General features: G+C 58.3%; 3 protein-coding genes across 3 annotated transcripts; all 3 read left to right on the plus strand.

Annotated features, from left to right (window-relative positions):
- Nucleotides 1-1,212: 1,212 nt before the first annotated feature.
- Nucleotides 1,213-5,481, plus strand: GGTG_11620 (CAMK/CAMKL/GIN4 protein kinase). The gene is made up of 4 exons (XM_009229511.1): nucleotides 1,213-1,829; nucleotides 1,896-2,615; nucleotides 2,690-4,509; nucleotides 4,587-5,481. Exons 1-4 carry the CDS (start codon nucleotides 1,237-1,239, stop codon nucleotides 5,120-5,122), a joined length of 3,669 nt encoding a protein of 1,222 aa, XP_009227775.1. The 5' UTR covers nucleotides 1,213-1,236; the 3' UTR covers nucleotides 5,123-5,481.
- A 782-nt stretch (nucleotides 5,482-6,263) lies between these two features.
- On the plus strand, nucleotides 6,264-8,599 carry GGTG_11621 (fumarate hydratase). The gene is made up of 2 exons (XM_009229512.1): nucleotides 6,264-7,052; nucleotides 7,206-8,599. The coding sequence occupies exons 1-2, from the start codon at nucleotides 6,521-6,523 to the stop codon at nucleotides 8,417-8,419; spliced, it is 1,746 nt and encodes a 581-aa protein (XP_009227776.1). The 5' UTR covers nucleotides 6,264-6,520; the 3' UTR covers nucleotides 8,420-8,599.
- Nucleotides 8,600-9,122: 523 nt separating this feature from the next.
- Nucleotides 9,123-12,562, plus strand: GGTG_11622 (malate synthase). The gene is made up of 2 exons (XM_009229513.1): nucleotides 9,123-11,446; nucleotides 11,528-12,562. The coding sequence occupies exons 1-2, from the start codon at nucleotides 9,873-9,875 to the stop codon at nucleotides 11,583-11,585; spliced, it is 1,632 nt and encodes a 543-aa protein (XP_009227777.1). The 5' UTR covers nucleotides 9,123-9,872; the 3' UTR covers nucleotides 11,586-12,562.
- The last annotated feature ends 2,465 nt before the right edge of the window (nucleotides 12,563-15,027 follow it).

The following is a 15,027-nucleotide window of genomic DNA, read 5'->3' on the forward strand; positions in this document are numbered from 1 at the left end:
AAACCACGCCGCACTGTCTAGCAATTAGAGTTAACCAATGTGTCCCGAATAGGAGAAACCTTTGTCAGCAATTCTGTCAGATTCCCCCGGTAAAGAACAGCTACGCCACAACACCTCCTCCGCCTCGCAAGCTAGGCATTCGACGGTGTTGTGGCTTCGCTGAATAATCTGTCCGTGGAATGCAGCCCCTGAATATCCAGCACTTACACACGCCACCCAAAGGGACCAGTGTCTTAGCACATGTAACTAAGGCTCGCAGTGCATTTCCAACCGAAGGTCTTGTCTGGCTGCTTGTATACAAAACAACTGCTCTGTCTTGGAATGTCTCAGCTCTGCCCGCTATTTCATTCCTTCAAATGCCATATAGCCCTTTTCTGCGTATTTCTCACCTGTTCTCTCGTCATGTCTCTTCCCACTACACATTGCGCCAAACAGTCCCTCCTGCTACTAGACATGAGCACGGATCTGCCTTTGATGATTGCAACTATTTCCGGGCCTTTCTGGATACATGGAGCAACAGCCTATCACTGCCTTTCTGTCGAGGTGATTACAAAGCCAGTGTGTATCGGATGGGCCATGAGTCGGTCTAAGATGCCCCAGTGTCAGCGCTCTTCGTCGTGGGCTCTCTCGTCCAAGGTTGTATATGCAGAGAAATCCAGGCGATATTCCGTATATGATCTCCGGTCTTGCGATAGATTCCGCGCCTGTTTGGAATTCCGTTTGGAAGCTCTGGTAAGCTGATGGAACTATCCGTATCCGCTTCGATGCAGGCTGCTGCCCTGGCAGATAGACACATGCGGGGAGACACATGCGGGGATGTAGCGAGTATGGCTGGCGGCTGCCCGGCTGGACCAGAATACTAGACATGCACGACAAGCCCGCATCTCTTAAACAAAAGGTAGGCCCTTAGAACACGCATCATTGATGGAAAAGGCACGGCGCCCGCCGCCTCTAATTTCCGTGCGCCCCACTGCTGGATTCCAGCGTCTGGCTGATGAAGGGCGTTGGAGTCCGATATCTCTGGGAAGGTGCGGCGTGCTGGTGGGGTCCGGCGCGCTCCTCCTCCTCTGGCCAATCGCCAAACCTCCACAACCTGTTGCCCGGCACCGCCAGCAGCCTTTTCCCTTGCCATTCCTCGCGTCTTCAACCCGCCACCTTGCCAGCCCAACCTTTGCAATTCGAACCACCACCGCTTCAACGACCACCAGCCCGGGCCCAGATCAAGCATGAGGTAAGATGGGCAACTACACGCGGCCCGGCGAGCGGCCGCCTCTCAAGGATCGCTCAAACAACGTAATCCCGCCCAACATGCCCGCCGGCCACGGCTCGGAAAATGTTGACCCCTCGCGGAGTCGCTATCGCCGCGTCAAGGCGCCCCCGAGCACCACTGCTGCTCCTCCTCCAAACCCGCGCTTGTCAGCTATCTCCAAGGACTCTCGCTCCACGGCAGACTCGAAGCGTGCATCGCAGGTCTCGGCGGCGTCGAACCCTTCGACCACCTCGAGCGGCTTCCGCAAGCCCAAAACCCATGTCGGGCCCTGGCAGCTGGGAAAGACGCTCGGCAAAGGCTCTTCGGCTCGCGTGAGGCTTGCTCGCCACCATGTCACCCAGCAGTACGTTGCTGTCAAGATTGTCGCCAAGAGCGTATGCCAGATCACCCAGGCTGGTAGCCTGGCCAAGCTGGACGAGATCGAAAGCGCCATGCCCGAAGACGTAAATGGCATGCGTCGGATGCCTCTATCTATCGAGCGCGAGGTGGCCATCCTAAAGCTCATCGACCACCCCAATATCGTCAAGATATACGACATTTGGGAAAACAGGGATGAAATGTATGTTGGCTCGCCCACAACCTGGAGGACGGCTCTTGGCTCAACATGCTAACCTGTCCAACCTAGCTATCTGATCCTGGAGTATGTCGAGAAAGGCGACCTATTCGCTTACATAGCGCGAAACGGGCCGCTGTCGGAAGAACAGGCCATGTTCATCTTCCGACAGATCATGAGCGCCGTCCAGTATTGTCACTCGTTCGGCATCTGCCATCGGGACCTCAAGCCCGAGAACATCTTGCTCAAAGAGGACGGGACCGTCAAGATTGCCGACTTTGGCATGGCTGCTCTTCATCAAGGGCCCGGAGTGCCTCTGGTGACGTCTTGCGGAAGCCCTCACTACGCCGCTCCTGAGCTGTTGTCCGCGAAGGCCTACCGCGGCGAGAAGTCGGACATCTGGAGCATGGGAGTCATCTTGTTTGTCATGATGGCCGCACGACTTCCCTTTGACGATGACGATGTCCGCGTCATGCTTTCCAAAGCGAAGAAGGGGATCTACGAGATGCCACGGTGGTTCAGTCCCGGGGCGAAGGACCTCATTCACTGCATACTTCAAGTCAACCCCTCGAGACGCATTTCCATGGCGGATATGTGGGAACACCCCTTCACCTGGAAGTTTGGCTATCTCGACGAGCTCAGCAACTGCGAGGGTGGTCCAGACCCTAGGCTGAGCCAGAACACCAAGCCTTTGGACCTCTGCAACATCGACCCGCAGATCCTCCGGCCGCTCCAATCTGTGTGGCACACATTTTCCGAGGACGAGCTGATAAGCACGCTGATCAGCGAAGGGTGTGTGACTTTCCGCCGCAATTTCCTGCTGTTGTATGCTTTGGGACACAATCTAACGGCTGGTGGCAATGCAGCAACAACGACCAGAAGCTATTCTATTGGCTTCTGCATAACTACAGGGAGAGATATCTCGAGGACTACAAGCCCAGCTTGACGCACTCGGAGAGCGACTACCACCATCTCCGCCCTCCACAGTATTCCACACGGGTTTCGACGCGTCAGTTCCTCACTAACAAGGCCAACGGGACTGGTCGGAGCATTTCCAAGTTCACCGTCATCTCCAACGTGCCTGAGAAGGATGCGACTGGGCCGGAACTTGGCACAGTCCGAAGCTACGATCCATACAGGGCTTCGATCAAGTCGCACCCAAAGGCGACCCATGCCAAGATTGTCATACATCGTGACGCCACAGGGTCTGTCCAGAGATCCGTGTCGCTCGGCTCGACAGCCATGCGGAGGGCCCGTGGTGCGAGCTCCAGCGGGAGCTACTTGCGTCCTCGCAAATCCGAGCTAGGAAACCGACGCCTGACGGCCGGCACCACCGTGAGCTCTGCCCCCAGCAGCAGGCATATGCAGCCGCGCACACGTGCGGCCCCACGCTACAAGAGAGCTATGGACTTCTCGGGCGTCCGAAACAGCCGTCGGCGGAGCGCGCTGTCGCGTGACATCAAGGCACCAGCCAGTATTGCTGGGGATGAATCTACCTATGACCGTGATGTCACCTCGCCATCGAGCCACTGCAGGCCTTCTCGACAGAGCTGTGCGACGAGCGCCTCGGTGAAGATTGAGATCAGCCCGGCTAATGAGCGGGGCGGAACCATGGTCCTGACAGAGGAGCTCAGGCACTTTAGCAGCAGCATCGCCAAGGACTGTGACGAGGCCTTTAACAGCTCTCTGCTTTCGGAAACACCTCTCGATGGGAGGTCAAGAGAGGGCTCCCCCTTCTCTCTGAGCCTTGGCCCGCCTACAAGCCCGAGCCCGGCAACGCCTTTAGCTACCCCTACAGCCCCTCGTTCATCTCTGCATCCTTGGGATTCTCGACCACTACCTCCTACACCTCCTTCATCTGGCCACAAGAATGCTCCCGCTGCGGCCTTCCATGACAGGTTCGCGCCAGCAGGAGGTCATCAGCGAGCGGGACAGCCCCGGTTCTCCTCGTCTCATAGGTCGGGCATCACGCCAAGCCCCGCGGAGCGACGTGTTGTCTCTGCGCCCGTCCATGGGCCTTATGGTGGAAGAGAGATGGGCCATCTGCCTGCAATCAACGAGAATGACGACCCAAACAAGTCCCGCATTGTCTCTGCGCCCGCCAGGTCCCCCGCCCGTGTCTCCTCGCGGGATCACGAAAACAGGGCGCTGAGCTATCTCTCAAGGGCCGAGCAGACCATTCGTGTCGTCCATTCTCCATCTTCCAAGCTAGCTGCTCCGGCGGTGGAAGCCGCCGCAGCAGTGCCGCAGCCACTCAAAATTCGCAAGAAGTCCTCCGTCACTAGCCCGCAGGAGAGGCCTCTCCCGGACCCTGTCCCCTCGGCCGCCGAGACGCGGCGACAAGTGTCGGCTGCGACTTCGGCCCAGACTCGGCCCGAGTTGACCAAGACTGCATCCCAAGGTAGCGCGTCCACCTTTGCGATGAGGAAGAAGACGTCAACCTGGTTCAAGAGGCTGTCAAGGGATTCGAAAGAATCCAATGAGGCCGAGGCCGACAGCGTGGCGGCTGCCAGGAGTGACAGCATCCCACAGCGCATGGATTCCTGCGCGACACAGTCGAATCAGACAGACTCGGCGTCGACACGAGCCATGCCGCCTCCACCGCCGCAGGATACTGCGTCCAAGAAGAGAAGCTTTTTGTTTCAATTCTGGAAGAGCAGAAGTCAGCCGCGGATGTCGCTTGTTGGTCAGTATTGCTCTTTGCTTTTTGCCCCTTTGCTTTAATTTGCCTTGTCGTGTTATCTACATGCTAACAGATTGTAGGCCCCGGATACGAGGATGCTGTTAGCTCTGAGCGACTGCCATCGGGCCGTCAGTCGCGCATGTCGAGCCGCTTGGATGTGCTCGACCTTGACGAACAGGAGCAAGGCGGGCGCAAGATCAAACCGCAGCAGAACTGGCTTGCACGCCTCTTCAAGGTCAAGCCAGCGACGCGGACGATCTGCCTAACGATGCCCCGGCGGCGCGCGCGTCAAGATATCGCCATCATGCTGCGGGACTGGCGCAGGTTTGGCATGCGGGACGTCGAGGTCGACAAGGAGCGCAACATTGTCTTTGCCCGGGTCGGCGCCAAGAACCACCTGCAGCTCAAGGAGGTGTCCTTCGCTTGCGAGTTCATCACGGTGATCGAGCACGGCAAGCGAAATCACCTGAGCATCGTCCGTTTCACCCAAGAAGAGGGAGCCGCCAGCAGCTTCCAGAAGGTGGTGGATACGATCCTCTCCGTCTTCACCAGCCGTGGCCTTCTCGTGACGGACAAGAGGAAGGCCAAGATGATGATCAAGACGCTGAACTCGTGACCTCCCTGTGACTATGCTGTCTATGCTATCCTTTTCCCCCAAGATTGCGCTCTTCGATTCACCTTCCCATCCTGTCTCTTCCACGTTTGAATGGCTTACGTTTCTCCTTATTTCTCTGTTTCACTTGCTTCTTCTTCTGTCAAACTACCTATACTTGATCGCTGTTTTGGAGGGCTGCACTACGGCTACGCCGGGCCTACACGATTGCCATTTGGCGCCAGCCGTGCATCGAGCGACCGCACACGGCTCAGTTATTCTGCTGCTCGCCGGCCACGTCTTGGTGCTGGCCTATTGGGCAACCAGCCGTGGAATTTTGTGCCCACCGGCAGCATGATATCGGACACACGACAAGGGAAGGGGTAATACCGCATACCATGGTGTTTGAATAGAGAGCTGTGGCTAGCATTAGTTTAGCTGCCCGTGCTCTGTTGGATGGAACAAGCTAATAGATCAACAGGGTGCATCAAGACCGGAGAAGGGGTGACGAGGAAAGAAAGTTGTGTGGATATCTTCTGGGGTTCTCATTTTCTTCTTTTTTTTGTTTCTCGGAAGCTCATGGGGCTTGTTTAGCACCGTTTCAGCATTGGGGTGAGGGGTTCACACATGAGGGGAAAAGACGATGGAGGGAGGATGCATGCATGCCCAGAACGGGCACTTGGAAGGCAAGTTCACCCCCTTATCATAATTGCTAGTCGAGGTAGAAATAGCGGGATGCTTGGGTCCACGGCTACTTGTGTCGGTGGCTAAGCTAGGGAGGCGGTAAAGGCGCCGTTGAGTTGGCTGCATGGATTAATGACTTTGTGTTGGCAATATTCACTATTTCTTGTTCTCTGCAGTGATTGAGTCTTCTTGGGTTGGGTCTTGGCGGCCGAGTCAGGGGTTGGCCAAAATCCCGCGCTCGCTTCGGACGGCCGGGATCGACAGCCGGGATACTCCGGCAGACGGTGAAGAATCCCGAGGTGGCAGGAATTGCAAGTTGCGGCAGGCCGGGGTACAGAGTCAGGGCACGGGTACAAGGCTCCAAGGCCAAATTCGGTGTGTGGTCAGGTACCTTTTGGCCGCGCTTGGGTCCCAGCCAACGTTTTGGGAAGCGCAATTTTTTTTTTTGCTTCGGGTTTCCTCTCGCAGTTCCGTCGACCCTCTCAGCATTTCCCATTTCCACTAGAAAGCCCAGCGCAAATTGAGTCAATTGACGAATCGACTGCTTATTTTGTATACCAAGCGTTGTGCAATTACTTGGCTCTCACTTCCTCTCATCATCCTTTCGAGCAGCACCAAAAGCCAATCGCCCTCGAAGTCAGCGTTGCCCGACCTCCCCAAACGGCCGGCCACCAGCAACCGAAAACGGTTTCTGCTTAATAACACGCGCCAGTCAAAAAGCCAATCGAAAAGAAAGCCATGTTCGGGCCAATGCAAAAGGCGGCCCTGGCGCCGGCCAGAAACCTCGCTTCACGTGGGCCAGCGGCCGCCTCTGCCTCGGGACTGAGGTCGCTGAGCTGCTCCCACACGTGCGCCGGCCGTCGCTGCTACTCGAGTCGGACGGCTACATCATGGCGCAGCGTCGGCCCTGCCAGCGCCCGGGCGGGCCTGCTGCAATCCCACCCCTCCTCCTCCTTGTTCATCCCCACCACCACCTCGTCCTACAGCAGCAGCAGCAGCACCACCGCACGCCTCTTTCACTCGACACCAGCGACCATGGCCGGCAATGACAGCAGCAGCAGCAGCAGCAGCAGCAAGGCGACCAGGACCGAGACGGATGCCTTTGGCGCCGTCCAGGTCCCCGCCGATAAGTACTGGGGCGCCCAGACGGAGCGCTCGCTCGAGAACTTCCGCATCAACCAGCCCCAGGACCGCATGCCGCCCCCTATCGTGAGGGCCCTCGGCATCCTCAAGGGGGCTGCGGCTACCGTCAACATGCGCTTCGGTCTCGGTATGGAGTCCTTTTTTTCCTCCTGTCTTTTTTTCTCCTGTCTTTTTCTTCTCCTGAATCTCTTGGCGTCACCCCTCCATCCCCTCCTCGCTGGCGGGGAGGACACCTTTGGGGGCTCAGGTCTCACTAACACGGCCCGTGTCCTCGGAGCAGACCCGACCATCGGCAAGGCGATCCAACAGGCGGCGGCCGAGGTGGCTGACCTCAAGCTGCTCGACCACTTCCCGCTCGTCGTGTGGCAGACGGGCTCGGGCACGCAGAGCAACATGAACGCCAACGAGGTCATCTCGAACCGGGCCATCGAGATCCTGGGCGGCCAGATGGGCAGCAAGAAGCCCGTCCACCCCAACGACCACGTCAACCGCTCGGCCTCGTCCAACGACACCTTCCCGACCGTCATGCACATCGCGGCCGTGCTCGAGATCGAGGGCGAGCTGCTGCCGTCCCTCCGCAGCCTGCGGGCCGCGCTCCAGAAAAAGGTGGACGAGTTCGAGGCCAAGGGCATCATCAAGATCGGGCGCACGCACCTGCAGGACGCCACCCCGCTGACGCTGGCGCAGGAGTTCTCGGGCTACGTGGCGCAGCTCGACTTTGGCGTCAGGCGGGTCGAGGCGGCGCTCCCGGACCTGAGGCTGCTGGCGCAGGGCGGCACGGCGGTGGGCACGGGCATCAACACGTTCGAGGGCTTTGCCGAGGGCATCGCCGAGGAGGTCAGCCGCATGACGGGCACCGAGTTCAAGACGGCGCCCAACAAGTTCGAGGCGCTGGCGGCGCACGACGCGCTCGTGCACGCGTCCGGGGCGCTCAACACGCTCGCGACGTCGCTCACCAAGATCGCGCAGGACGTGCGCTACCTAGGCAGCGGGCCCCGGTGCGGCCTCGGCGAGCTGGTGCTGCCCGAGAACGAGCCGGGCAGCAGCATCATGCCGGGCAAGGTGAACCCGACGCAGTGCGAGGCGCTCACCATGGTGTGCGCGCAGGTCATGGGCAACCACGTGGCCTGCACCATCGGCGGCATGAACGGGCAGTTCGAGCTCAACGTGTACAAGCCCCTGATAATCCGCAACGTGCTGCACAGCACGCGCCTGCTGGCCGACGGCATGCGCTCGTTCGAGCGCCACCTGGTGGCGGGCCTGCAGGCCAACGAGGTCAAGATCGCGAGCATCATGAAGGAGTCGCTCATGCTCGTGACGTGCCTCAACCCCAAGATCGGCTACGACATGGCCAGCAAGGTGGCCAAGAACGCGCACAAGAAGGGCCTGACGCTCAAGGAGAGCGCCATGGAGCTCGAGGCGCTGACGTCGGACGAGTTTGACACGCTCGTCAAGCCCGAGCTCATGGTCGGCCCCAGCCCCTACAAGGGGTGAGCCCAAGTGTTTATACCATTGTCCCTTTTTTTTTTTTTTTCTGAGAGCGGGCCGACAACGCATCCTTTTTGTGATATTACAAACTTGGGTTTCTCCTGCCTAGCCCACGTAGCCCTAGAAAAAGTCAATACTGTGTAAATCAACCATAAAAGAGAGCATAAATAAACAAATTCATAACAGTCATGAATGCCCTATCAGTACAACTAGTTGCTGAGATTTGTCTTTCTGATTCGTCACAATGGACAGCCGGAATGTTGAAGCAGTTTGCACAAGAAACGTCGGGAAATGCCGGCACGGAAAAGGCCGGGCGTGTTCTCCGACGGAAAACGGCGCCGGAAGGCATAGGCCCATCAGCCTCGGTTGCGATTTCGGCAGTGCGAGGAGCTCTCTCCGAGACTGTGTTTTTTTCTTCTTTTTTGGTTGCTCCCTTGCCTGCCTCATGGCCCTCTTTCTCTGCTGCAAATAGAAGGAGAAGTGGACCAAGACTGGGGAAATGAGGGTAGGTGGACTGGCGACATCGGCCGTCCTCTGTCCGGAATGGATTCGTGCACGAGCTCGACTGTGCTAGCCGCCTGCTGGAATTTAATCACTAAAGCTAAGCACCAGCAGTCAATTGGAATTGGCCTCTTCCGTAGCGCCGACAACCAGCCCCCGCCACTGCTGAGCTCTGGGGGATCGGCCCCTCAATGACCTCACAACGAGCGCGGCAGGGGCCTTGGCTGACCGCACGGCCACTCAATCGGGAGGAGCTCTGCCCCTTGCCCGCGTCAAAAAAGAAAGGCACATGCAAAATGGCGGCGGCAAGCAGCAAGCTTCTCCAAACCCCACACTTTCACAAGCCTCCGCCCGCGATGCAACGGGCCATGAAAGGGAAAGAGGGCCATGTACCCTGTCCATTCCCCCTTCCCCCAGATCCCCGGGGAGCTGTTGGCTGGTGATGCCGACCGCAGCTCCATCCGATGGGCCGAGCTCGGTCTATGGGCTTCTCTGCCGTACACAGTAGTCGTACGTAGGTAGCCTTTGCATCAGACCTTGCCAGAGACTTCTTTGTCTCCGTTTCTTATCCCGGGGGCCCCTGTTTTCGTCATTGGCGGGAACCAACCGCCGCACCCTTGCTACCCACTAGCTGTGACCCTCGGCTCGGCTCAAGCTTGGTCCTATCTCGGGGGCAGCCTGCTGTCCGTCCTCTCATCCCAGACGTGACACCGGCCGGGCAAACTTTCTGTTATCTATCCACCTGCTCGGCTTCTCTTTGGCTTCTATTCTCCTCATCTTCTCGTTTCCCCTCTTCTTCCCCATACCCATTATACCCATTCCCGCCCCGACCGCCACCTACTACACCTACCAGCAGCTCGTTGTGATATCCACCATTGAATCACGACGGACACATTGGACGCCTGAAAAAGGACAGCAATAGAGACAAGAAGGGAACAACACACACAAGTGGACCACAATGGCAACCATCAACGCCATCCTCGAGGGCGTGAACGTGCTGGGCACGGTGCGCGAGGAGCACCGCAAGATCCTGACGCCGCCCGCCCTCGCCTTCCTGGCGCTGCTGCACCGCTCCTTCAACGGGCGGCGCAAGGCCCTGCTGGAGCGCCGGAAGCTGCGCCAGGCCGAGATCGACAAGGGCGTGCTCCCTGACTTCCTGCCCGAGACCAGGTATGTGCGCGAGGACCACACCTGGAGGGGCGCCCCGCCCGCCCCGGGCATGGTCGACCGCCGCGTCGAGATCACGGGCCCGACGGACCGCAAGATGGTGGTCAACGCCCTGAACTCCAACGTCTGGACGTACATGGCCGACTTTGAGGACTCGAGCGCGCCCACGTGGGACAACATGATCAACGGGCAGGTGAACCTGTACGACGCGGTGCGGCGGCAGGTCGACTTCAAGCAGGGGAGCAAGGAGTACAAGCTGCGGACGGACCGGACGCTGCCCACGCTCATCGTGCGGCCGCGCGGCTGGCACCTCGAGGAGAAGCACGTGACGGTCGACGGCGAGCCCATCAGCGGCTCGCTCTTCGACTTTGGCCTCTACTTCTTCCACAACGCGCACGAGTTGGTGCGCCGCGGCTTCGGCCCCTACTTCTACCTGCCCAAGATGGAGTCGCACCTCGAGGCGCGCCTGTGGAACGACGCCTTCAACCTGGGCCAGGATTATATTAGTATGGCCCGCGGCACCATCCGCGGCACCGTCCTGATCGAGACCATCCTGGCCGCCTTTGAGATGGACGAGATCATCTACGAGCTGCGCGAGCACAGCTCGGGCCTCAACTGCGGCCGCTGGGACTACATCTTCAGCACCATCAAGAAGCTGCGCAACCACGCCGACTGCGTGCTGCCCGACCGCGCCTCGGTCACCATGACGGTGCCCTTCATGGACGCCTACGTGCGCCTGCTCATCAAGACGTGCCACAAGCGCGGCGTCCATGCCATGGGCGGCATGGCGGCCCAGATCCCCATCAAGGACGACAAGGCCGCCAACGACAAGGCCATGGAGGGCGTGCGGGCCGACAAGCTGCGCGAGGTGCGGGCCGGCCACGACGGCACCTGGGTGGCGCACCCGGCCCTGGCCTCCATCGCGTCCGACGTCTTCAACGAGCACATGCCGACGCCCAACCAGCTCTTTGTGCGGCGCGAGGACGACTCGCCCGTGAGCGCGCGCGACCTGCTCAACATGAACGTGCCGGGCAAGGTGACCGAGGACGGCATCCGCAAGAACCTCTACATCGGCCTGGGCTACATGGAGGCCTGGGTCCGCGGCGTCGGCTGCGTGCCCATCAACTACCTGATGGAGGACGCCGCCACGGCCGAGGTGTCGCGCTCGCAGCTGTGGCAGTGGGTGCGCCACGGCGTCAGCACGGCCGAGGGCCGCAAGGTCGACAAGGCCTACGCGCTCCGGCTGCTACGCGAGGAGGCCGACAAGATGGCCAAGACGCTGCCCCAGGGCAACAAGATGCAGCTCGCGGCCAAGTACTTTGCCACGCAGGTCACGGGGGAGGACTATGCCGACTTTTTGACCACGTAAGTTTTTTTTTTGCTAGTGGCATCGGTTGGTTTCTGATGTCTCTTTTCTACATACTAACCAGACAATCCCGAACTCAGGCTCCTCTACAACGAAATCACGACCGTGGGCAGCGCCGCCCCGGCGTCCAAGCTGTAAACAAGGGGAGACGAGAAACCTCGCCCGTTGATGGAATGCTCGCGCTTGCCCGGGGTAGCGCCGCCCTACGTCTAGAACTACAGGCGTCGCGTCGATATTCCTCACGTCGAGTCCTGAGAATGGACTGCTGAGGGTCTAGAACCAGCCTGCGAAAGCGAGCGAGCGAGCGAGCACCCCCTCCCCTCCGTTCACGCGCCCGAGCCATCGGCTCGTCGCCAACGGGGAAGCGGTTCTGACTCTTCCGACCGAGCTAAGGAGATGCCAGTGCGGTGGGCTAGAACGCGTGGGGCTGTGTGCGTATGTATGTATGGTATGGGTTGTGTTGTAAAGTCATTTGATGGGGGAGAAGGCTGTTTCGACTAAAAAAAAACCACAGACTGGCTTTGGGTTCGATCTGGCTTGGTTCGGTATCTCTTTGGCCGATTTTTTCAAATGTTTATATGTCTCCACTAGTGCGACGGCGGGCGCCAAATCCTTCCTAATCTTGTCTTCCGGGGTGTGTTCTAACAATCGATCTATCAAGTCTGGATGGAGGCCATCTTTCCGTCTATGCCCTACCAGGTGGTGGAAGCGAGAGGCCATGCCGAATGGGGTCAGGAGGGTTTGTTTTATGACACTTCTCTCGTTGTCGCAAACGTCCCAAGCCTTGTTTACAAGCAGACGAAGAAGGCTGGCGCACACGCATTCTGCCGCCCCCGCTCGCCCCTCCCTTGCCCCATTCCACAGCCCCGTCACCTCGCAGCCAGATGTGTTCTTGGGGGCGCGTGATGGATAGATGAAAGGGGAGGTTTGTGTTGGAGCGCGTGGCTTTTTATTTTTATTTTAGATGGATGGACTTGATGATCTGGGCGGGCAAGGGCACATAACACACATGGTTGGCTTGGCTTTAGGAAGATCAGACCAACAACGCACGCACGCACGCACGCAGTTCACCCTGGGCCCGAGAACTGGCGCCAGCCAACAGCAAGCAATACCGCAAGCGGACTGGCATGTAACAAACTAGTACGTCCGCACCTGCCATGGGGGGAGGATGGTGATCAGATAGGGCTAGAGCGCGGAGCATCATCGCCACCACCGCCGTCGTCGTCGTCGCCGGGTCGAACCAGAATCTGCCCCTCCCCTGAGCCCGAGCTGTCCAGTCTAGGTTTTTTTTATTTTATTTTATGGCGGTTTCACGCCCTGGTGAACACAGAGCTCGTGTCGGCTTCTCTCTTTCCATATTTTCCATGGGAGGGGGACGAGTGAAAGCACAACACAACACACAAGGTCAGGTTCGCAACACTGGAAAGCGGAGTAGAGTGCCCTCAAGCCAAAAAAAAAAATGGTCGGCTGGCCTTGTCGACCAGGCTAAAGTAGGTACCTCCCTAGCTAGCTAGTTACCTCTAGCCAGGTAGACACACACACGGACTCTTGGACCAGACCGCCGTGGACGGGCAATCGGAGATTTACTTGTCTTTTTTATTATTATTTATTATTCTTTGATTTCTCTTTGCTATTTGTTCGGCCAGCCGCGGGACTCGGAGCGCGATGTGGCTTGTGTCGGCTGTTTTTTCCCCCTTGGCTTTTGTGCTCCTCCCTCTCGGTTGACGCTCCCGAAGCCACGTCCACCTTGTGGACACTTCCCTTTGCTTGCCGGGTGGGCTTTCTGCAGCCCCCAGGGTTTGGTTTGACCAGCAAAGCAATAAAATAGGATTTGGTGAGACGTATGCCTGTCTCAGTCGCGGCTTCCATTATCAATAATGCCGTCCTCCCGTATTCTTCCTTGCTTGTTGTTTTCGTCTGTTTGATGTGTACGACGTTGCGTATTTCTCTTCTTGACTCTTCACCCACGTCCCTTTTTTTTTTTTTTTTTTCCCCTCTCGTGATATCATGTTTGCCTGCTCTCCCTCTCCTTCCGGGGTTTACATTACGTCTTTACTTTTCTTTTTCACACACACCCCCACGATCCTTCGGGAGACTAGGGCACCGACGGTCTCGAAATTTTCGAGTCTCCGCCTCCTGTTTTGGCCATGGTCCAGGGCCCAATGCAGGTGGCAGAAAACGGAAGGACACAAGGCATGGGGTGGCTTGACCGGGTGCCTACCCTATCCTATCCCAACCCAGCGAAAGGTGAGGCTAAAAAAGGGGGGGGAGGGGCGCACGGGTTTTGTTAGCGCGGGAGGGAGGGGAGCGGACGGCGGCGTGTGTCAGGATGGGGGGTGATGGTGCGTGCGTGCTGTGCTGTGCTGTGCTGCGCGCTTGCGTGTGTCGTGGCACGGGGTTTTGGGTCCCGCGTAGGCCGCGCCGCCACCGCCGCCGCCGTCAGTAGGTCGGCGCCAAAGAAACGAACAGTCCCAAAAAAACAAAAGAGAGAGTCGGGGATCGGCGTGGCTTGGACTGACCACGGACCTGGACCCAGGGCAGGCTAGCAGGGGCCGGCCGGCGGAATACTCGATGCGGTTTTTTTTTTGTCTGTCCCCCTCGAATTCGATCAAGCCCAGAGCCAGGGCTGATGGGTGTGTTGATGTCCGTTGCTCTCATCTACCGCAGCAGTAGCAACATATGGGATTATGGGTTATGGGAGGTTACTCGCACGTCTGATGGGGGACCGGAAGGCTCCCCCAAGATCGACGGTGCAGCAAGCCCGCGGCGGCAGCTGGTGCCTTGGTGGCTTGTGTCGACCGCTTCGCTCTTGGCTTGACAATCTTGCTCTTGTTGCTTTTTGTTAGTTGGCATTGCCCATTTTGGGCAATTGGGGAAAACAGCAGGAATGGAACATGGGGATATTGGGCATGCAACTCTTCCATTTCCTGCTTTTCTTGGATTCAAATCTGGTCAGTCATGCTGGCTGGAGCCTTGTACGAAAACGGAAAAGTGGTGTTTCGTTTTGTGTTTGTGTAACACCCAAGCACCTTCATTGCCTTGTATACCACTACTGGGTACCTTTTATTTCCTGATATTTCTCTTCTCCTCTCGTCCGGGTAGGCTTGCTTTCTGCAAAGATCGCCCGCTACCGCTGCCGACCCGACTCGCGGGCGGGGGGGGAGGGGGCTGAAGAAAGAAGGCCGCCGCATACATACATGCGCGCGCCAGGTCGGCAACCCCGGCATTATCTGTGCGTATGTGTATGTGTATGTGTATGTGTATGTGTACGTGGGCACCCACCCCCCTCTCTCATCCACGCGGCAGGTGGCCGCCGGCTGGCAGACGTCTAGAGGTCTCCTAACTTGAGGTGGTAGGACATGGCAACCATGTCCTGGATGTGGCGTCTATGAAGACTCTCGGGGCATGTAACCTGGGGCACACATCGAAAGACAAGACATGCGCGCATAAAATGCCTGGCATGCACGCCCGCGTCATGCTCTCCTTGGGGTTTTCGTTTTTTTTCGTTTTCAAGGAATGTTCGCCTACCTACTAGTAACATCCTCTCTGCCTGGCCAGTGCCAGTCTTGAGCGCCCAGCC

This window comes from Gaeumannomyces tritici (genome assembly GCF_000145635.1).
Source record: "Gaeumannomyces tritici R3-111a-1 unplaced genomic scaffold supercont2.7, whole genome shotgun sequence".
In the NCBI taxonomy this organism is placed as follows: Eukaryota; Fungi; Ascomycota; class Sordariomycetes; order Magnaporthales; family Magnaporthaceae; genus Gaeumannomyces; species Gaeumannomyces tritici.

Coding starts and splice junctions, on each gene's coding strand:
- GGTG_11622 (XM_009229513.1), top strand. CDS start 9,873: ATGGCAACCATCAACGCCATCCTCGAGGGCGTGAACGTGCTGGGCACG. Junction 11,447..11,527: donor TATGCCGACTTTTTGACCAC/GTAAGTTTTTTT, acceptor TCCCGAACTCAG/GCTCCTCTACAACGAAATCA.
- GGTG_11620 (XM_009229511.1), top strand. CDS start 1,237: ATGGGCAACTACACGCGGCCCGGCGAGCGGCCGCCTCTCAAGGATCGC. Junction 2,616..2,689: donor AGCACGCTGATCAGCGAAGG/GTGTGTGACTTT, acceptor GTGGCAATGCAG/CAACAACGACCAGAAGCTAT. Junction 4,510..4,586: donor GCCGCGGATGTCGCTTGTTG/GTCAGTATTGCT, acceptor AACAGATTGTAG/GCCCCGGATACGAGGATGCT.
- GGTG_11621 (XM_009229512.1), top strand. CDS start 6,521: ATGTTCGGGCCAATGCAAAAGGCGGCCCTGGCGCCGGCCAGAAACCTC. Junction 7,053..7,205: donor CAACATGCGCTTCGGTCTCG/GTATGGAGTCCT, acceptor TCCTCGGAGCAG/ACCCGACCATCGGCAAGGCG.